Source organism: Theropithecus gelada, chromosome 5 (genome assembly GCF_003255815.1).
Source record: "Theropithecus gelada isolate Dixy chromosome 5, Tgel_1.0, whole genome shotgun sequence".
Classification (NCBI taxonomy): Eukaryota; Metazoa; Chordata; class Mammalia; order Primates; family Cercopithecidae; genus Theropithecus; species Theropithecus gelada.
The window spans coordinates 38,508,274-38,530,455 of NC_037672.1; the positions used below are offsets into that span (position 1 = coordinate 38,508,274).

The 22,182-nt window shown below is 42.4% G+C and overlaps 1 protein-coding gene across 2 annotated transcripts in view; it reads right to left on the minus strand.

The window, feature by feature from the left end:
• The window catches only part of SMIM14 (small integral membrane protein 14), a 79,490-nt gene that overhangs the window by 25,818 nt on the left and 31,490 nt on the right, over positions 1–22,182 (minus strand). For both annotated transcript variants that reach the window (XM_025386412.1, XM_025386413.1), the window contains exon 2: positions 20,062–20,171. In XM_025386412.1, coding sequence (XP_025242197.1) covers positions 20,062–20,136 — 75 coding nt within the window. In that variant the 5' untranslated portion in view covers positions 20,137–20,171. The remainder of the gene's footprint in view (positions 1–20,061; positions 20,172–22,182) is intronic.

Here is a 22,182-nt window from a genome sequence, read left to right on the forward strand (position 1 = left end):
ACTAGAAGAGTAAACCTTTGTTAAAGAGATTTTTCTTCTCATTGAAAATTAGAAGCAGATAAAGGAAAAAAAAAAAAAAAACAGATTCTATTTGTAGAAAATGCATCTTTGAAAGGAAGCACAAAGAATCAGTGGTTGGATAGATAAGAAACCAATAAAAGGAGTTATGAGTGAAGGTACAATGGGGGAGTAGAGAAGAGTGACAGAAATAGAAGCTAAATTTTTCAATGTCTATCTTTTTATATAGTTTTAAAATCATGTGATTATCAATTTTAGAAAGAAAGTTAAAAAAGAAAAGGCCCATCTATCTATATTATAAACCATCCTTTTATGAGCATACAACCTATGCTGAGAACTTTTAGGATGTTTAAAAATGAAAATCTCATAAACCTTAATATAGAGATGAATAAATAGTAAAGAGAATGAGGGGCATATAACTTTCCAAGTTAGTCTCATTACTAACTACACCCTCTCCATTAGAGTAGTAAGCCACACTTGCAATTGTTTGGGACGGCAACTATGGTGCAGTAGTGCTTAGCTGGTTCAGCATGGCTCTGCAGAATGACAGGCCTAGATTTAAAGTCTGGTTCTGCAACTTTTTTTTTTTTTTTTTCCTTTTAGAGATGAGTCTCACTCTGTCGCCCAGGCTGGAGTGCAGTGGCACGACCTCAGCTCACTGCAACCTCCACCTCCCGGGTTCAAGCAATTCTCCTGCTTCAGCCTCTCTACAGGTGCATGCCGCCATGCCCAGCTAATTTCTTTTGTATTGTAGTAGAGACAGGGTTTCACTGTGTTGCCTAGGCTGGTGTCGAACTCCTGAGTTCAGGCAATCTGCCTGCCTCGGCCTCCCAAAGTGCTAGGATTACAGGTGAGAGCCATAGCACCTGGCCCTGCAAGTTTCTAAGTTTCAAGACCTTCGGGCAAGTAATTTAACACCTCTAAGCTTCAGTTTCCTCGTCTGGTAAAATGGGGATATAATATCACCTATATCTAAGAGTACTAGTGAGAATTAAAATGGGTAACAGATATGAAATGCAGTAATCACTCAAGAAATGTTAGCTTTTATTACTGTGCCATACAAATTATGACCTCAACTAAACAATTATTGGAATTAACAACTAAACGAATCATTTTGTAAATTATTCGATGTTTGGAGCCAGGCACGGTGGCTCGTGCCTGTAATCCTAGCACTTTGGGAAGCTGAGGTAGGAGGATCGCTTGAGCCTAGGAGTTTGAGACCAGACTGGGCAACATGGCGAAACTCTCATCTCTACCAAATAGAAAAATTAGCCAGACCTGGTGGCGGTAGACCTTGTTTCAAAATAAAAACAAAAACAAAAACACTAGTCTTGTTTGAATAAGAATGAGAAAGCAGGTTTTTTTTTTTTTTTTAAAGAGTCTCACTTTGTTACTCAGGCTAGAGATGAGTGGCATAATCACAGCTCAAAACAATCCTCCTGCCTCAGCCTCCCAAGTAGTTGGGACTACAGGTGCCACATTTTTGTACTTTTCGTAGAGATGGGATTTCATCATATTACCTAGGCTGGTCTTGAACTCCTGAGCTCAAGCGATCTGCCAGCCTCCACCTGCCAAAGTGCTGGGATTACAGGCATGTGCCACCAAGCCCAGTGAAGAAAATATTTTTTAAAAAATTAATTGTAATGAAATAGAAACAGGGTCTATGTTGTCCAGGCTGGTCTCAAATTCTTAAACTCAAGCAATCCACCCACCTCGGCCTCCCAAAGTGCTGGGATTACAAACAGAAGTTAATGTGGATTTACTCACTGCCTTAATACAATTATCATTACTATGTATTCTTTTCTAGTCTTAAGATATGCAGACTTCCACATATTCGCAACTGTTGCAACAATTTTTAAAAATTATTTATTTATTTTTAGATACAGGGTCTCACTATGTTGCCCAGGCTAGTCTCAAATTCCTGGACTCAAGTGATCCTCCTGCCTCAGCCTCCTGAGTAACAGAACACAGGTGTGCACCACTGTGTTGGGCAATTGTAATAAATATTTCTGGGAACTTGCTATATGCTAAATACTATACTAACAACTTTAATTTATTATCTTATTTGGTCCTCACCATGTTGGTCAGGCTGGTCTCGAACTCCTTACCTTGTGACCCGCCCATATTGGCCTCCCAAAGTGCTGGGATTACAGGTGTGATCCACTGCACCCAGCCTGTCACTCAGTAGTCTTTTTTTTTTTTTTTGAGACTGAGTCTCGCTCTGTCGCCCAGGCTGGAGTGCAGTGGCACATCTCGGCTTACTGCAAGCTCCGCCTCCCGGGTTCACGCCATTCTCCTGCCTCAGCCTCCTGAGTAGCTGGGACTACAGGTGCCTGCCACCACGCCCGGCTAATTTTTTCCATTTCTAGTAAAGACGGGGTTTCACCGTGTTAGCCAGGATGGTCTCGATCTCCTGACCTCGTGATCCACCCACCTCGGCCTTCCAAAGTGCTGGGATTACAGGCGTCAGCCACTGTACCCGGCCGTCACTCAGTAGTCCTTAAGATGAACATGACCAGTGTTTTTCTTCAGCACTCATCTCTCCTCCTTCTACCAGGAAGAGGAGGAGCCTTCCCTTTGATGCTAAAAGAGTAATGTATCTATACTCTTTCCTGCTATATAAGTATCTGTAGAACCAATTACTCACACACAATTGGTAATTAGAGAAATTATGCCAGTTTAATATGGAAAGTATGTTGGTTCTTAAGTATTTTTCCTAGGTAAAGGGAGCTGGAAAAGCAGGAGTCAAATTATGCCTTTCAGTAGAAAACGATACAGTCTTTAGCTCACTGCTGGGTAGACAGGAGCCTTTTTAGCCTTTTTTTTTTTTTCTGAGACGGAGTCTGGCTCTGTGTCCCAGGCTGGGGTACGGTGGTGTAATCTTGGCTCACCACAACCTCCGCCTCCTGGATTCAAGTGATTCTCCTGCCTCAGCTTCCCAAGTAGCTGAGATTACAGATGTGCACCATCATGCCCGGCTAATTTTTGTATTTTTAGGAGAGATAGGGTTTCACCATGTTGGCCAGGCTGGTCTTGAACTCATGATCTCAAGTGATCCTCCTTCCTCGGCCTCCCAAAGTGCTGGGATTTAGGTGTGAGCCACTGTGCTTGGCCTCCTTTCAGTTTTAAACGAAAAATGAGTGCCTGTGTACACATACTCACAAACACAATCAAGAATGAAAGAAATTATCAGGATCCTGGCTAAGAAAAGCAACTTCATCTTAGACCAAGCTATGGTGAGTCTTTGAGACATCTTGCCAAGAGCTGGTGTTGGATCCTTCTCTTCTGTGCTTGACGGCTACATTCCTCATATTCACAAACAGGCTATGCTCTAGGCTCTGAATAATGAAATACCAAAGTATCACAGCCACATTCCTAGTCCAGGACTTAAGGTGTTTGGCAAAGCAAAGTGTGCTGGGATATATATTCAATATGTTGAATTCAAACACCTATGACAGGTAAATCGTAGTCTTTTAAAGCATTCAGAAACCATGTATCCAGTATCCAGTAAAACAGGAGAATTTTAGTTTTGGGGGGTTTTGTTTGTTTTTTAAGAGACAAGGTCTTGCTCTGGTGCCCAGGCTGGAGTGCAGCAGCACAATCACAGCTCACTGCAGCCTATACTTCCCCGGCTCAAGCAATCCTCCTGCCCCAGGCTCCCAAGTAGCTGGTACCACAGGTGTGTGCTACCACACCCAACTTGAGAATCTCATGGTTTTGATGCAACTCTTAAGCAGAGAGGCCTAATTTACAATGTATCTCAATTTTCTCTTGACTTACTTGGAGAAAACAGTGGTACTAGTGATGCTGATTTTGTCTACTCCAAAGGGAAACACTACCTTTAGTGTTCTCTTGTGATCTTTCTTTTTGTTATGTGGACAGGCTGAGAATTTTCCAAATCTTTAAGTTGTGGTTCCTTTTTGCTTAATAATTCCATCTTCGATTGGCTTCCCTCTGTTCAATTTTTGCTATAAACAATCAGGAGGAACCAAGCTATTCCTTCAACATTTTGCTTAGAAATCTCCTCAGCTAAATATCCAATTTTGTCACTCACAAGTTCTGCCTCCCACCTAGAAAACACTAGAACACAAACATAATTCAGCTGAGTTCTTTGCTGCTTTGTAACAAAGATTGCCTTTTCTCCATTGTCCAGTAACGTTCTTCATTTCTAAGACCATATCAGAATGGCCTTTATTTTCTACTAAAATTCTGTACATGATTATTTATGTATTATGTAAGATGGAAGCTTCCTCTACCATTCTCCTCTCTTCTTGCTGAGCCCTCTCCAAAATCACCTTTAGTGCCCTTATTTCTACCAACAGTCCCTCACAGCAAATATCAGCTTGTTCTAGCATACACTTAAAAACCCTTCCGGCCTATATCCATTACACAGTTGCAAAGTCACTTCCCCATTTTTAGGTATTTGTTATAGTAGCATCCCACTTTTTAGTAACACTTTTTGTCTTAGTTCAGGCTGCAACAACAAATACTATGGGCCAGGTAGCTTACACACAAACATTTATTTCTGACAATTATGAAGGCTGGGAAATCCCAGATCGAAGTTCTAGCTGATTTGGTTCCTGGTACGGGTCCTCTTACAGGCTTGCAGATAGAGGTCTTCTTGCTCCATCCTCACATGGTAGAGAAGAGGATCATCTCTTTTCTGTCTCTTCTAATATGGGCACTAATCCTATCACAAGGCCTCTACCCTCATGAACTCATTACCTTCCAAAGGTCCCACCTCCAAATGCCAGCACGTTGGGAATTAGGGATTCAACATATGAATTTTGGGGGGTAGGTACACAAACATTTAGTCCATAGCATGTATATATACTATGATGCCTTCTATGTAAAACAAAAATATAAACTATATACATCGCATATGCATATTAAATTTCTAGAAGGAGTTGGGCGCGGTGGTTCACGCCTGCAATCCCAGCACTTTGGGGGGCCGAGGTGGGTGGATCACGAGGTCAGGAGATGGAGACCATCCTGGCTAACACAGTAAAACCCCATCTCTACTAAAAATACAAAAAATTAGCCGGGCATGGTGGCAGGCACCTGTGGTCCCAGCTACCTGGGAAGCTGAGGCAGGAGAATGGCATGAACCTGGGAGGTGGAGCTTGCAGTGAGCCGAGATCTCGCCACTGCACTCCAGCCTAGGAGACAGAGCAAGACTCCATCTCAAAAAAAAAAAAAAAAAAGTTCTAGAAAGATGTATGTGTCTATCCATATTTTCCAAAAACAGCCACAAAAAACAGACACAGAATTATTTTAAAGTCAAACATGCTCTTCTAGAATCTTGCCACTCCCCACTGAGAGGTGAAATCTGGCCAGACTCTGTGGCTCATGCCTGTAATCCCAACACTTTGGGAGGTCAAGGCAGGAGGAATGCTTGAGCCCAGGCTATGGTTAAGCCATTGCACTCCATCCTGGGTGACAGAGCAAGACCCTGTCAAAGAAAGAAGAAAGGAGGAAGAAGGAAGAAGAAAGGAAGGGGGGAGGAAGGAAGGAGAGAAATCTATTTGCCCTCCTCTTGAACCTGGACAGGCTCGTGACTGCTACACCAAGAATACAGGAAAGGTGTTGTGACTTCTTAGACTAAGTTCTCTCCCTCCCCCATCTCCTCTCAGGAGGGATGCTCTCCCTTGGAACCAAGCCACCATGCTGTGAGGAGGCCAAGCAGCCACATGAAAAGGCCCTATGTAGACATTCTGAGAATACCGGCTAAGGTTCCAGCCACTCACCAGCATCAACTATCAGACAGTGAGTAACCAAGCTTCCAGATACTTCCTGCCCTCAACTTCTATGTCTTCTAGCTAAGAACACAAACAATGATCAGCAGACAAGCTGTGTGAATTCCAGACACAGTCTGTCAGCTTAGTGAACGAAGTTAGTTCATGAACTTAGTTCTATGGAATTAAGTTTTGGGGAAATTTGTTATACAATAATAATAATGGGAGTAATACACAAGAAACTGTTGGCTGAGGGTGGTGACTCACGCCTGTAATCCCAGCACTTTGGGAGGTCAAGAAGGGAAGATTGCCTGAGGCCAGGAGTTTGAGACCAGCCTGGGCAACATAGAGAGACCCCATCTCTATTCTAAATAAATAAATAAAACATAACTTTACATCCTAAATACACAGTTCAAAATTGGTAAGACCAATTGTATTGCTAACCATAGAAGGCTATGTGCCTTCTATGTCTTCTAGTGCCTGGATATTGATTTTAAAAAATGATTAAGATTTGAAACAAAGTAGTCCACTGAAATTTCCTTATTGATTAAAATAAAACTCGAAAGTTATCACACGATTAAAAAAGCTATCATAGCAACATGAAAAATGCAAAATACTATTAAATTGAGGAAACTATACATATTCCATAGTATCTAAAAACATATTTCTTAAAAAGATCTGGGAAAATACAAACCAATTCATCTGGGAACATAGGAAATAAAAGCTAAGTATGCAGAAGGGAGTTCAGCCTTACTTTTAATGTACTGATATTTTTTGAAAGTACATGTTCATATATTATTTATATAATTAAATATTTTAAAAATAGAAACAAAAACAAAGAAAGAAAAATATTTTACAAAAGTTTTAACATAACTATCAAAAATACATTTGCTGCATAGAGAAGTCTCTCAAAGAAACCTTCCAGACACAGATATTTTTCTTCCAGGAAAGGTCCAACGGGCCTTAAAGTGACTTACGTAAGTATAGTAGACATCACAATTTACAGGACATTCAGGCCTATAAAAAGGCATCTGACCAAGGGTCTCCCAAATCACATGTTTTTACAGTACTTTATTACAGAAACAAATTTATTTTATTTTTTCTTGAGACGGAGTCTCGCTCTGTCACCCAGGCTGGAGTACAATGGCACAATCTCTGCAGAGTGTAACCTCCGCTTCCCGGGCTCAAGCAATTCTCCTGCTTCAGCCTCTCAAGTAACTGGGATTACAGGTGCCCACCACCACATCCGGCTAATTTTTGTATTTTTAGCAGAGATGGGTTTTCACCATGTTGACCAGGCTGGTTTCAAACTCCTGACCTCAAATGATTCGCCCACCTCGGCCTCCCACAGTGCTGGGATTATAGGTGTGAGCCACTGCGCCTGGCCCAGAAACAAATTTCAATAAAGATGTAGAAATTTTAGTTATGCTGTTTAGATTAAGAGTTGAAATACAGAGTTCAACAATTAAAACATAAAAATAAAGAGGATTACTTGCATTCCAAAATCTTAGATTCCAACAGAACAGGAAAAACACATGAGCATAATCCAAGTTCACATTTCTAAATCCATCTGCTCTCTCTTTCTAGAATTCCTATCATTAATAGAAGAAACTATATACCAAGACAGCCAGTGAAGCAGAGCAACAGGAGAAGAGGGTGAAGCCAGAAGCAAATTATTTCAATGGAAGAAAAACCTCCGCTCCAGGTTGTTTTCATTGGTATAAGGATATGAGTTACTTTTTAAAAAAGAATAGTACGCAGCCGGGCACGGAGGCTCATGCCTGTAATCCTAGCACTTTGAGAGGCCGAGGTGGGTGGATCACAAGGTCAGGAGTTCAAGACCAATCTGGCCAACATAGTGAAACCCTGTCTCTACTAAAAATACAAAAAATTAGCCGGGTGTGGTGGCGTGCACCTGTAATCCCAGCTACTCAGGATGCTGAGACAGGAGAATCACGTGAATGCAGGAGGCAGAGGTTGCAACGAGCCGAGATAGCGCCATTGCACTACAACCCAGGTAACAGAGTGAGACTTCGTTTCAAAAAAAAAAAAGAACACTAAAGTAGTTACAAGGAAATACCTGATTTTTCTTTTTCTTGTTTTATAAAGAATACCAGACAACTTAAAAGAATAATTTATGCCAGGCATGGTGGCTCACACCTGTAATGCCAGCACTTTGTGGGGCCAAGGTGGGCAGATCACCTGAGGTTGGGAATTTGAGACCAGCCTGACCAACATGGTGAAACCCCGCCTCTACTAAAAATACAAAATTAGATGGGTATGGTGGCACATGCCTGTAATCCCAGCTACTCAGGAGGCTGAGGCAGGAGAGGTGCTTGAACCTGGGAGGCGGAAGTTACGGCAAGCCGAGATCACGCCGTTGCACTCCAGCCTGGGCAACAAGAGCAAAACTCTGACTCAAAAAACAAAAAAGAATGATTTATGATTAGACAGGGGTTTTGTGTAGGCAACTTTCTATACTTATACTAGTATTCTACTACTACATCACTAAAAATCCATAGTTAGCACCTGGGCGTGGTGGCTCAGGCCTGTAATCTCAGCACTTTGGGAGGCTGAGGCAGGCGGATCACCTGAGGTCAGGAGTTCAAGACCAGCATGACCAACAAGGCCAAACCCCGTCTCTACTAAAAATACAAAAATTAGCCGGGCATGGTGGCAGGCGCCTGTAATCCCAGCTACTTGGGAGGCTGAGGCAGGAGAATTGCTTGAACCCAGGAGGCGTAGGTTACTGTGAGCCCAGATAGCGCCATTGCACTCCAGCCTGGGAGACAGGGCGAGACTCTGCCTCCAAAAAAAAAAAAAAAATCCATAGTTATCACGGGGCATTTTCCCTATTAAATAACACAGAATTATATGTAACATGATGAAGATACCCAGATTGTCACTGAAAGAGATTCACCGTCATTGAAAGAAAGAATTCATCTATTCTTATCTACCTTTTTGAGTCCTTTTAGCCAGTATTATAAAGCACTAAATGTCTAATTAAAGTACAGTTATCCCTCGGCATCTACAGGGGCTTGGTTCCAGGAATCCCCCTCAGATTCCAAATCCAGACACTTGAATCCTTTATATAAAATTGTATAGTATTTACATAAAATCTATGAACATCCTCCCACAGACAAATTGTCTCTAGGTTACTTACAATACTTAATACAATGTACAGGCTACGTAAACAGTGGTTATGCTATTGTTTTATTATTTGTATTATTACTTTAAAAATATTTTTGATTTACAGTTGACTAAATCCACGAATCCAGACAGCACAGGTACGAAGGGCCAACTGTATTAGATTAGGAAAGAAAAAAGTCTATGATGTGAGATAATACCTCAATTTTTTAAGTGTTTCTGAACATTCCTGAGACAAACAGAAGCATACATACACCTGGCAAAATACAACTGCATTAAGAATAGTCTAACACTCGCTGTAACTCAATGATGTAATTAAATCATAGGAAGGACCCCATGCCAAGTGAGTAAAACCTTGTCACCAGCACCCCAAAACGGGCATTCTTTGTACTGCAATCATATCAGTCTTGAACTTAAACACTATTAGTTTATAACATGTACTTTTTTTTTTAGACAGTCTCCCTGTCTCCCAGGATGGAGTGCAGTGGTGTGACAGCAGATCACTGCAACCTCCACCTCCCAGACTCAAGTGATTCTCATGTCTCAGTCTCCCAAGTAGCTGGGATTACAGGTACCTGCCACCATGCCCAGCTAAATTTTGTATTTTTAGTAGAGACTACTAACAACAGGGTTTCACCGTGTTGGCCAGGCTGGTCTCAAACTCCTGGCCTCAAGTGATCTGCCTGCCTCAGCCTCCCAAAGTGCTGGGATTACAGGCGTAAGCCACCCCACCCAGCCCTATAATGTGTACTTTAAAATACCCCTATAATAACATAGAGAAGCTTAGTGAGGTGGCTCACAACTGTAATCTTAGCACTTAAGGAGGGTGGAACAGGAGGAAGCTTGAGGCTAGGTGTGTGAGACCAGCCTAGACAACACAGTGAGACCCCATCTCTACAAAAAAAAAAAAATACAAAAATTAGCCAGGCACAATGGTGTGTACCTGTAGAACCAGCTACTCCAGAGGCTAAGGTGGGAGGATCGCTTAAGCCCAGGAGTTCAAGGCTGCAGTGATTTACTATCACACCACTCCACTCCAGCCTGGGTGACACAATGAGACCCTGTCTCTTAAAATAAAAATAAAGGAAAAATACAGATAGATCAGAAAGATAGTCATTTGTCTCTTTTTTTTTTTTTTTTTTTTGAGACAGGGTGTCTCACTTTGTGGCCCAGGCTGGTTTCTAAATTCTGCCTTCAAACAATCCTCCCACCTCTGCCTCCCAAAGTGCTGAGATTATGAGCATGAACCCAGCCAGATTTATATTCTTTGTACTAAAACTTACATATAAGCAGTGATGAGTGAGTAGTAAGAGAAGTGTCAACCACTGTTAGTGCCCATAAAGCTTCATGAGAGGATACTTTTTTTTATTTTTATAGATTTTTTAAAACATTCTGATAAGAACAAATCCTACCAATGTATAAATCAAGGTAAGGAGAAGTTTTATATGAATTATTGAGCAGCTACATTGTAGTGTACATATAACTATGGTGCATTTAAAGATTTTTTTCTTCAGTGAAAAAGTTTTCTGTAACTACGATTTTGTTTTTTTTGTTTTTGTTTTTGTTTTTTTTTGAGACAGTGTCTCACTCTGTTGCCCAGGCTAGAGTGCAGTGGCACAGTCTTGGCTCACTGCAACCTCTGCCTCCTGGGCTCAAGCCATTTTCCCACCTCAGCCTCCTGAGTAGCTGGGACTACAGGCACACGTCATCACATCTGGCTAATTTTTTTATTTTCTGTAGAGAAGGGGTTTTGCCATGTTGCCCAGGCTGGTTTCAAACTCCTAGACTCAAGCGATCTGCCTGCCTCTGCCTCCTTTGGGAAGAGTGCTGAGTTCACAGGCATGAGTCACCATGCCAGGCCTGTAATTACTAATTTTTGTATATATCTGTATGAGATGCTTAGGAAGTTTTATTTTCAGGTTAATTATTTGAGTGGGTAATGCATTCATATGGTTTTAAAATATAAAAATACAGTGAAGAGTATGCCTCCTGTTCCTTCCTCCTACTCCTCTACCCCACCCTTGATTGCATATATAGTGCTTTTTTTTATTTGTTTTCTTTGCGTTTAGCTCTTATTGCCCAGACTGGAGTGCAATGGCGTGATCTCAGCTCACCGCAACCTCCGCCTCCTGGGACCAAGCGATTCTCCTGCCTCAGCCTCCTGAGTAGCTGGGATTATAGGGATGTGCCACCATGCCTGGCTATTTTCTCCACATTGGTCAGGCTGGTCTCGAACTCCCGACCTCAGCTGATCTGCTTGCCTCAGCCTCCCAAAGTGCTGGAATTACAGGCGTGAGCCACCGGGCCCAGATGCATTTATAGTGCTTTTTAAGGTGCTTAAAGGAGATCAACCGAGAAGAACACGATGCTGAAGCAACAGCCTGAAGCTAAATGGTCAGGATTGAACATGTCTCTGCCACTCTCTGGTCAGTTCCAACACCTGGGAAAAGTAACTTACTTCAGTTTCCTCATCTGTAAAAAGAAATCCTAGTTCTTACATCAGAGGTTTTCAATGGACTAGGCCCCCTTCAAACCCTCCCCACTGTAACCCCTGTCTGAGGTATAGCCCTTTGAACCTTTTTTATGTATTTACAAACACATTGTACTGACTTCAACAATACACACGCCTGCAAAGGCTTTTTATGGCACTCGCTAGCATTTCTCTGATACTTCTAAAATATCAGTTTATCAAATTCTCTTTGTATTTCTAATAATAGCTTTGCATTCTCACTGTCACCCAGGCTGGAGTACAGTGGTGCAATCACACCTCATCGCAGCCTTGCTTCCCAGGCTCAAGCAATCCTCCGACCTCAGCCTCTGAAGTCGCTGTGACTATAGGTGTGTGCCAACATGCCCAGCTAATTTTTGTAATTTTTGTAGAAACGGGATTTTGCCATACTGCCCAGGCTGGTCTTGAACTCCTAGGCTCAAACAATCTGCTTTTCCTTGGCCTCCCAAAGTGCTGGGATTACAGGCATGAGCCGCGGTGGCTGGCCCAGGTTTCCTTTTTTTTTTTTTTTTTTTTTTTTTTTTTAGCTTACTTCTCCTCTCATTGGTTCCCCTATGCATCCAAATGACTCCCTTAGGGTATTCTGGACATCTGAGAAGCAGGTTTTTGGTGGTTGTGATTGGCTTGCATCCTACATGGCTTAAAAATGTCCCACCAGACATTCACAAAAATGAAAACCCTGAGCCTATAACCTAACCTCATCTGACAGAAAAATATCAAGTAATTTTTGGATGGTATTAACTTTTCAAGGAATTTAACTGGACTTTAGCATTTAAATCAGGAAAAATTGTACTTAGTTTTATTTAAAGCTCTACCAAGACCTGTCCTCCATTTCAGAAAGTCATTGTCACTGGTGGTTTTTGTTTTTTGTTTTGAAACGGAGTCTTGCTCTGTTGCCCAGGCTGGAGTGTGCAGTGGCATCATCTAAGCTCACTGCAGCCTCCGCCTCTGGGGTTCAAGCAATTCTCCTGCCTCAGCCTCCCGAGTAGCTGGGGTTATAGGTGCCCACCACCACACCCAGCTAATTTTTGTATTTTTAGTAGAGACAGGGTTTCACTATGTTGGCCAGACTGTCACTGGAGGTATTTAAACCCAACAAAACAAACATGTACGAGTCTGCATTTATAACCATAATGTTTATGATTTTTCCTGTTTGTAAGTATTTATTTCAGCTTGTCTTCTAACTACATCATGGTCCTTTTATTTTCTTCAATTACTTTGCCTGTTTTTCTGCTCACATTAGTGAAGAACTAGCTCAATGAACAGTTAGGCTATACAAACAGCTTCCCTAATCAAGGAAGTAAGCAGGCAGGCTAAAGAGCCTCTTAACTCTCAAAGTGAGGAAGACTTCATTACAAGACTTTATAGTACATTTCATTCCAAAACCAAGCGTTTTTTCTCTTCCTTCCTACTTTATTTACAACCACTGTAGAGAGTCTGGGGTTTCCTTGGTTTCCCTCTTGGTCCTTAACATACAACTAGGAATCCTCCCCCAGAAAAGTTTTCTACTTGTCTTAGACAACAACTCTTGTGGTTTTAGCCTGGTAGCAAAGGCCTAAGCCAGTTACTTTATATTGCATAGAAGGGAAAAGAGGTACAACAGATCCAGCTACTCAGTAGACCTATTCCTCCTTTTTGCACTCACTGAAAAGTTTTGCTTTCTGTTTTGTTTGGTAGTTTTAATTGTTTTAGTTATTCATGTACACAATTTAGAGTCAAACAGTTCTGTAAGGTTTGTTCTGAAAAACAGTAATTTTTCATCCTCCTACCCACTTCTGCCTCCAGAAGCAACCATTTTCAACTTTTAGCTGATTGTTTTACTGCTTACCTCCATGTCTTTTATATATAAATATGCATTATTGCAACTTCTTGATTTTTCCATGTTAAACAATATCCACAGACGTACCAGTATAGAGTGTGAAGATCTACTTCTCCCTGACCTCGTGTATACTTTCCATCCCCTAATAATGGTTGTATCATAAAGTTGTTTAGTTCAATACTCAATTATCGCATTATTATAACTATATAAATGTTCTTCACAGTTGAGCCACACAGTAAACTATACTGTAATTACTTTTTCTTTTCTGTACTACTTCATGTGTTTCTTTAAAGTTAGTACTTTTTTTTGCATGTTTCTATGACTTTTCAAAACTTGTTCACAGTTCCCTAGATCACGAGATGTCTAGACTCACCAGGTATTGTACCAATTCATCTTTCTAAAGAAGTCTCTCCCAGAGCCATGTGACCCCGCTCCCCCGACTCCCCCGCAACTAAGCCAGCTCCCTGTAGTCCTGATGCACAGCTGCCACCCTGGGATGTCCCTTCACCATCATCCTGAAAGGTACTTTGTTTCTCATCTGTGCTAGATCTGCTTTCTATACTCAAACTCCTAGTCTTCTTTCTTGGCTTATGCCTTCATTTCAGTGAAAAATAGTTCATCCTCTAGGAACTTTCTACAAAAGCATACTCCCCCAACTTGATTGAGAGATTGGCTGGATACAGAATGCTGGATTGGTAATGATTTCCCTTCAGGATTTTGAAGCCACTGTGCCAATGCCTTTTAGTTTCCAGTTTTGCTCTTAAGAAATCTAAAGTCATTTAGATTCTTGACCCTTAGTATGTGACCTGTTTTCCAGGAACAGCAAGGGGGCCAGAATTGTTAGAACAAAGTGGGCAAAGGAGAAGAGTAGGGTGGAAGGGGACAGATCACACAGGGCCATGTAAATTTTGTTTTTTTACTCTGAGTCTCATGGAAGATACGTAGGAATCTGAGCAAAGGAGAAACGTTACTGACTTCACTAAAATGGATCACTTCAACTGCTGTAGTGAGACTAAACTTGAAGGGGTTTGGGGGTAGCAAGAGGGCAGAAACAAGGTGATCCATAAAGTGGCTAAATGCAGCAATCCAGGCAAGAGATGACGGTAGATTAGACCAAGGTGTTGCATTGGAGGTGTGAAAAATGGCTGGATTCTGGATGTATTTTTAAGGTTGACCCAAAGGATGATTCTGCATCAGATGTGGGTTGAAAGAAGAGGGTAGGTCGGGCATGGTGGCTCACACCTGTAATCCCAGCACTTTGGGAGGCTGAGGCAGGTGGATCACGACATCAAGAGATTAAGACCATCCTGGTAGTTTTGGTGAATACTACCAATATGGTGAAACCCCATCTCTACTAAAATTACAAAAATTACCTGGGCATGGTGGCACACGCCACCACACCCAGCTGAGGCAGGAGAATCACTTGAACTCAGGAGGCGGAGATTGCAGTGAGCCAAGATCGTGCCACTGCACTCCAGCCTAAACAACAGAGTGAGACTCCATCTCAAAAACAACAACAAAAAAAAAAAAGAGAGAGAGAGAGGGTAAAAGATAATTGAACCGAAATTGTTACCTGAACATTCAGAATACTGAAATAAATAGGGAAGACAGAGGAATGTAAGCTTAGGGGCAAGATAAATTTGGTTATACACATGTCAAATTTAAAATGCCTATTAGTTTCCAAATGGAAAAGATGTGTCAACATCTGGATACACAAAATTCTGGAATCCAGAAGCATAAGCATCTTAGCCCAGCTGGCATTGGGGCATGACTTTGGTTCTAGTTTTGACCACTTACCCTGCCTTTTATCCTATTTCCCATGCCAGGCTCTCCAATGTGAGCTACAAAATATTCTTTAATAACTCCTTTCTCAAACTCCTGGTCTCAAGTGATCCACCCGCCTCAGCCTCCCAAAGTGCTGGGATTACAGGCATGAGCCATCGTGTCCAGCCTAATCATCCAGAATGTCTATTACTCATAATGAAGAACCTTAACTGGTAACACTATTAAATCAGGAAAAGGGCCAGGTGTGGTGGCTCAAACCTGTAATCCCAGCACTTTGGGAGGCCTAGGTCGCTGGATCACCTGAAGTCAGGAATTCGAGAGCAGCCTGGCTAACATGGTGAATCCCCATCTCTAGTAAAAACACAAAAACTAGGCCGGGCACAGTGGTTCACGCTTGTAATCCCAGCACTTTGGGAGGCCAAGGCGGGTGGATCATCTGACGTTAGGAGTTTGAGATCAGCCTGGCCAACATGGCGAAACCCTGTCTCTACTAAAAATACAAAAATTAGCCGAGTGTGGCGGCGGGCGCCTATAATCCCAGCTACTCGGGAGGCTGAGGCAGGAGAATCGCTTGAATGCGGGAGGCAGAAGTTGCAGTGAGCCGAGATGGCGCCATTGCACTCCAGCCTGGGCAACAAGAACAAAACTCCGTCTCAAGAAAAAAAAAAAAAAACTAGCCAGGTGTGGTGCCATGTGCCTGTAGTCCCAGCTACTCGGGAGGCTGAGGCAGGAGAATGGCGTGAACCCGGGAGGCGGGGCTTGCAGTGAACAGAGATCGCACCACTGCACTCCAGCCTGGGGAACAGAGTGAGACTCCGTCTCAAAAAAAAAAAAAATTTAACATAAGAGATTTATGTATCATACTCTTTACTTGAGCATTATTTATAGTAGTATATAGTATACTTTATTATTTATGAAAAGGAACTAATAATAAAATCCTAACTGCTCCTAAGTTGTATATATTCCTTGGCAAAGCTCATCCATTTCCACAGAATAGGCAAAACTAAACCACAGCCCAGCATACAACTAAGGAGCTAATCTGTAAATAATCATTAAAATCCTCAAGTATCTCCAGGTGTCTACTTGCTATAAGAACTAATTCTTAAAAAGTGATGATACTCTGGCCTTCAAAAAAACCCAATTACGTTACATGAGTCAACATAAAAACCCCAAAATTCCAAACTAGTACTTGAAATAAGATGTTACTCTATTACAAAGATAAATTAAATGTCCATTTTCAGAAAATGAGAATAAATCTGTTCTGTCGTCATACTGTATCAGTAACTACATCTGTGAGCTTCCTAAGCACACAGGGATTTAAATTCTCGTAGTTATAACAAACGGCAAAAAAGTACAACCGCACATAAATTGCTTTTAAAATACAGACTGCCATCCTGGCTAACACGGTGAAACCCCGTCTCTACTAAAAAAAATACAGAAAACTAGCCGGGTGAGGTGGCGGGCGCCTGTAGTCCCAGCTACTCGGGAAGCTGAGGCAGGAGAATGGCGTGAACCCGGGAGGCGGAGCTTGCAGTGAGCTGAGATCCCGGCCACTGCACTCCAGCCTGGGCGACAGAGCGAGACTCTGTCTCAAAAACAACAAAAAAAATTCAGACTGGGAGTTAACTTAGAGTTCTATAGAGCTGTCAGACAACAGGTACTAAGAAAAAAGGCCCTCTGAAGTATAAAAGTAGAAGATAACGGATGAGGTGGGGTGCAGTGGCTCATGCCTATAATCCCAACACTTTGGGAGGCTAAGGTGGGAGGATCACTTAAGGCCAGGAGTTCGAGACCAGCCTAGGCAACCTGGGGAGATCCCATCTCTACCAAAATGTAAAAAATTAGTTGGGCATGGTGGTGCATGCCTGTAATCCTAGCTACCTGGGAGGCTAAAGTGGGAGGATTGCTTGAGCCCAGGAGTTCAAGGTTGCAGTGAGCTATGACCACACCACTGCACTCTAGCTTGGGGGAAAGAATAAGACCCTGACTCAAAAAAAAAAAAAAAGGCTAGTGCGGGACTCAGGCCTGTAATCCCAGCACTTATTGAGCTCAGGAGTTCCAGACCAGCCTGGGCAACATGGTGGAACCCCACCGCCTCTACAAAAAAAAAAAAAAAAAGTTAGCTAGGTGTGGTGGCTGGTGCCTGTGGTCCCAGCTACTCAGGAGACTGAGGTAGGAGGACTGCTTGAGCCCGGGAGACAGAGGTTGCAGTGAGCAGAGATCGTGCCACTGCCCTACAGCCTGTGTGACAGCAAAATCATGTCTCAAAAAAAATGATGATAACGGATGTATGAGAGGTTGAAAAGCCTATCAGAAAAGAATATTGGCTGGGCACAGTGGCTCATGCCTGTAATCCCAGCACTTTGGGAGGCCAAGGCAGGTAGATCACCTGAGGTCAGGAGTTCGAGACCAGCCTGGCCAACATGGTAAAACCCCATCTCTACTAAAAATATAAAAAACAGCTCGGCGTGGTGGCAGGCACCTGTAATCCCAGCTGCTCGGGAGGCTGAGGCATGAGAATCATTTGAATCCAGGAGGCAGAGGTTGCAGTGAGCCAAGATTGGGTCATTGCACTCCAGCCTGGGCAACAGAGCGAGACTCCATGTCAAAAAACAAACAAAAACTATTGGCTTGTTGCTTCATAAACAAATATTCTCTCCTTAGACTCATCTATTTTTACATAAAGTTATCAGAGCCATCACATTACCATTATATTTCTATACCCTCAAGAGTCTGATTTAATGTATAAGTTCTTATTTTATTCCTTTCCTTCTGAGGCATTCTTAAGGATTCCAAGTCCTAGTGCATGCTGACTCTAAAAAAGTACCTCACTGACAAGAAACACATTTCTGATCACTACATGTAGCAACACTGAGCCAGCAGAAAACCTGCTTATTAGTTATTGACAACTCAAATATTTGAGCAAATGTTTGTACCTACCTTTATTAACTGACGTATATACAAGAGTATTCTAAAACAATAAAATGTCGTTACAGGTTGAGTATCCCTAATCTGAAACCTTCAAAATGCTTCAAAATCTGAAATTTTTTGAGCACCAACATGATGCTCAAAGGAAATGCTCTTTGGAGCATTTTGGATTTTCAGATTAGGGATGTCAAACCAGTAAGTATAATGCAAATGTTCCAAAATGCTTTAATCCAAAACACCTCTGGTCCCAAGCATTTCAGATAAGCGATACTCAACCAGTATAATGTATAATATAAGAATATACTTCACTGTAAATAATGGTCAAATTTTTCCTTTTGCACATAAAAAGTATAAAGTATAATATAAACGGCCCTGTATTTAAGCTTATAGACTCCACTACAATCGACTCAATGAAACTATTCAAATCCTGTTGTTCTGAAATCTACCTCTGTCAAATAACTGATTCGTTTTCAGAAATGCTTTACATAGTCTGGGCTCAGTGGCTCACGCCTGTAATCCCAGCACTTTTGGGGGTCGAGGCTGGCAGATCACCTGAGGTCAGGAGTTCGAGACCTGACCAAAAAAGCGAAACCCCGTCTCTACTAAAAATACAAAAATTAGCTGGGCATGGTGGTGCGCACCTGCAATCCCACCTACTTGTGAAACTGAGGCAGGAGAATCACTTGAACCCACGAGGTGGAGGTTACAGTGAGCCGAGATTGCACCACTGCATTCCAGCCTGGGTGACAGAGCGAGACTCTGTCTCAAAAAAAAAAAAAAAAGGCCGGGCGCGGTGGCTCAAGCCTGTAATCCCAGCACTTTGGGAGGCCGAGACGGGCGGATCACGAGGTCAGGAGATCGAGACCATCCTGGCTAACACAGTGAAACCCCGTCTCTACTAAAAAATACAAAAAAATAGCCAGGCGAGGTGGCGGGTGCCTGTAGTCCCAGCTACTTGGAGGTTGAGGCAGGAGAATGGCGCAAACCCGGGAGGCGGAGCCTGCAGTGAGCTGAGATCCGGCCACTGCACTCCAGCCTGGGCCACAGCGCGAGACTCCCTCTCAAAAAAAAAAAAAAAAAAAAAGAAATGCTTTACAGAGAGATTTGTATTGTCATGCCGTATGCTGGTGTAGAATTTGAACTATATCATAACAGGAACTGTCAATAGCAGCTTAGCAGGCAAACAAGCTCCACACAGCTAAAAACAATTTTATTTGTATTGATATAAAGTAGAAAAGGCAACATACGTATGTGTTATCTACCCATGATGGCAAATTTCACCAACATAAATCTGCCATAAAGACAGGAGTCTGGGCTGGGGAGGTGGATCACACCTGCATTCCCAGTACTTTGGGGGGCCAAGGCAGGCAGAACACTTGAGGTCAGGAGTTTGAGACCAGCCTGGGCAACATGGTGAAACCCAGTCTCTACTAAAAACGCAAATATTAGCCAAGCGTGGTGGCACACTCCTGTAGTCCCAGCTACTTGGGAGGCTGAGGCAGGAGAATCGCTTGAACTCAGGAGGTGGAGGCTGCAGTGAGCTGACATGGCACCACTACACTCCAGCCTGGGCAATAGAGCGAGACTCCATCTCAAAAAATAATAGTAATAATAAAGACGGTAGTCTGTTTTCATCTCTAATGAAATAATTGCTAGCAAACTTTTTTTTTTTTTTTTTTGAGACGCAGTCTCATTCTGTCGCCCAGGCTAGAGTGCAGTGGCATGATCTCAGCTCACTACAACCTCCGCCTCCTGGGTTCAAGCAATTCCTGTGCCTCAGCCTTCTGAGTAGCTGTGATTAAAAGTGTGTGCCACCATGCCTGGCAAACTTTTATATTTTTAGTAGAGATGGGGTTTTGCTTTGTTGGCCAAGCTGGTCTCAAACTCCTGAGCTCAAGTGATCCGCCCACCTCGGCATTCCAAAGTGCTGGGATTACAGGTGTGAGCCACTGTACCCGGCCACATTTTAATCATTACAACTTAAACAAATGTGGAATTTCAATTATGAAATACTTTTTAGTGACCATCAGATGAAAACTCTCCAATAGCCAGTATTTTCATGCAAAGAGGATACAAGGGATACAGATCAGTTCGGAATAGGATTGTCCTATTCATCTCACCAGATTGATCAGTCTTCTCATTGCATGTTCATGAGAGCAAACACATTCACAGGGATCGAATCCACCTTCTGCCATGATTACCCAGCTTGATTTTACTTGACTGTTTAAATCTGGTAAGAAGGAAAAAATACTGTAAGTCTACTATTCAGAATTACTCTTTCTCTTGAGCTGTGAAAAATTCTGACACTGTATACATTCACAATCGTTTTATTAAACTATGTATAGTTTGTATTTCTTAATGACCTGTATCAATTTATTAATCCTATATGAATTATGAATTTATACAGGTGATTGGCTACCCCTTCTGCCATCAGCCCATAAATACAAATGTCTTTAATGCTCTAAACTGGCCCCGCCTTTGATGCTGATGATGCTAGAACCTACTCTGCTTAATTACTCAATTATTTGACTTTATTAGCTCCAGTATGCAAATAATTTAAACCGGCCTTTACCCCCACCAAGAAAGACATGTGAAAAGGTATCTAAAATGATACCAAGGTTTATGGGGGGAAATTAATGACATAGCTAAGAAATAGCTAGGTAGATTTCGAAAAATAAAGAGAAACAAATGAGAGGTCAAGATGGAGTATTGGCAACCAGATTTACTGTTCTGCCTAAAACAATTTTTTAAAAACTAGACAAAATACATGAAACAATTATTTTTATACATACATACATACATATATATATATATATATATATTTTTTTTTAGACAGAGTCTCACTCTGTCACCCAGGCTGGAGTACAGTGGTGTGATGTCGGCTCACTGCAACCTCCGCCTCCTGGGTTCAAGTGATTCTCCTGCCTCAGCTTCCTGAGTAGCTGGGATTACAGGCGCACACCACGCCCGGCTAATTTTCGTATTTTTAGTAGAGATGGGGTTTTGCCATGTTGGCCAGGGTGGTCTCAAACTCCTGACCTCAGGTGAGCTGCCCGCCTCGGCCTCCCAAAGTGCTAGGATTACAAGTGTGAGCCACAATGCCTGGCCAGAAACAATTGTTTTTAAGACATTAAGGCCAGGCATGATAGCTCACTCCTGTAATTCCAGCACTTTGGGAGGCCGAGGAGGGAGGATCACCTGAGCCCAGGAGTTTGAGATCAACCAGAGAAACCTAGTGAGACCTCATCTCTAAAAATAATTTAAAAATTAGTCGGGCACTGTGGCAGTGGCACACACCTGGGGTCCCAGCTACTCAGAAGGCTGAGGTGGGAGGATTGTTTGAGCCCAGGCAGTCAAGGCTGCAATAAGCCATGATCATGCCACTGCATTCCAGCCTGGGCAACATGGTGAGTTCACATTTAAAAAAAAAAAAAAAAAAAAAAAGGGCCAGGCACGGTGGCTCACACCTGTAATCCCAGCACTTTGGGATGCCGAGGCGGGTGGATCACAAGGTCAGGAGATAGAGGCCATCCTGGCCAACATGGTGAAACCCCGTCTCTACTAAAAACACAAAAATTAGCCGGGCATGGTGGCGTGTGCCTGTTGTCACAGCTACTCAGGAGGCTGAGACAGGAGAATCGCTTGAACCCGTGAGGCAGAGGTTGCAGTGAGCCAAGATTGCGCCACTGCACTCCAGCCTGGCGACAGGGCAAGACTCCATCAAAAAAAAAAAAAAAAAAAAAGACATCAAACATGAGGCTACAAAGAATAGTAATACCTCAGAGACAGAAAAACAAATGAGGTGAGCCCTATCACTGGCCCAGTTTACTGCCTCAAGGAGACTCTAGGCCCAATTACGGGGTGGGAAAACCCAGACCAGAGCCCAGTGGTATCCCTAAGTTGGGGAGAAGAAACTAGAAGAATGACTATATTAAGGAGAGACATTAAAGATAGTAAAATTATCCAATTGGACTTGTAGAGATTAAAACAATAGTGTCTGAGATGAAAAATATACCAGATGGGTTTAACAGCATATTAGACATTACAGAAGAAAAGATTACTGAACTTGAAGACATAATAACAGTAGCTATCAAAAATGAAATAACAGAAAAAAGGGTGGATAAACCAGTAGTCCCAGCTACTTGGGTGGGTGGGACAGGAGAACCATTTGAGCCCAGGAGTTCAAGGCCAGCCTGAGCAACAAAGTGAGAACCCATCTCTGAAAAAATAAACAAAAACAT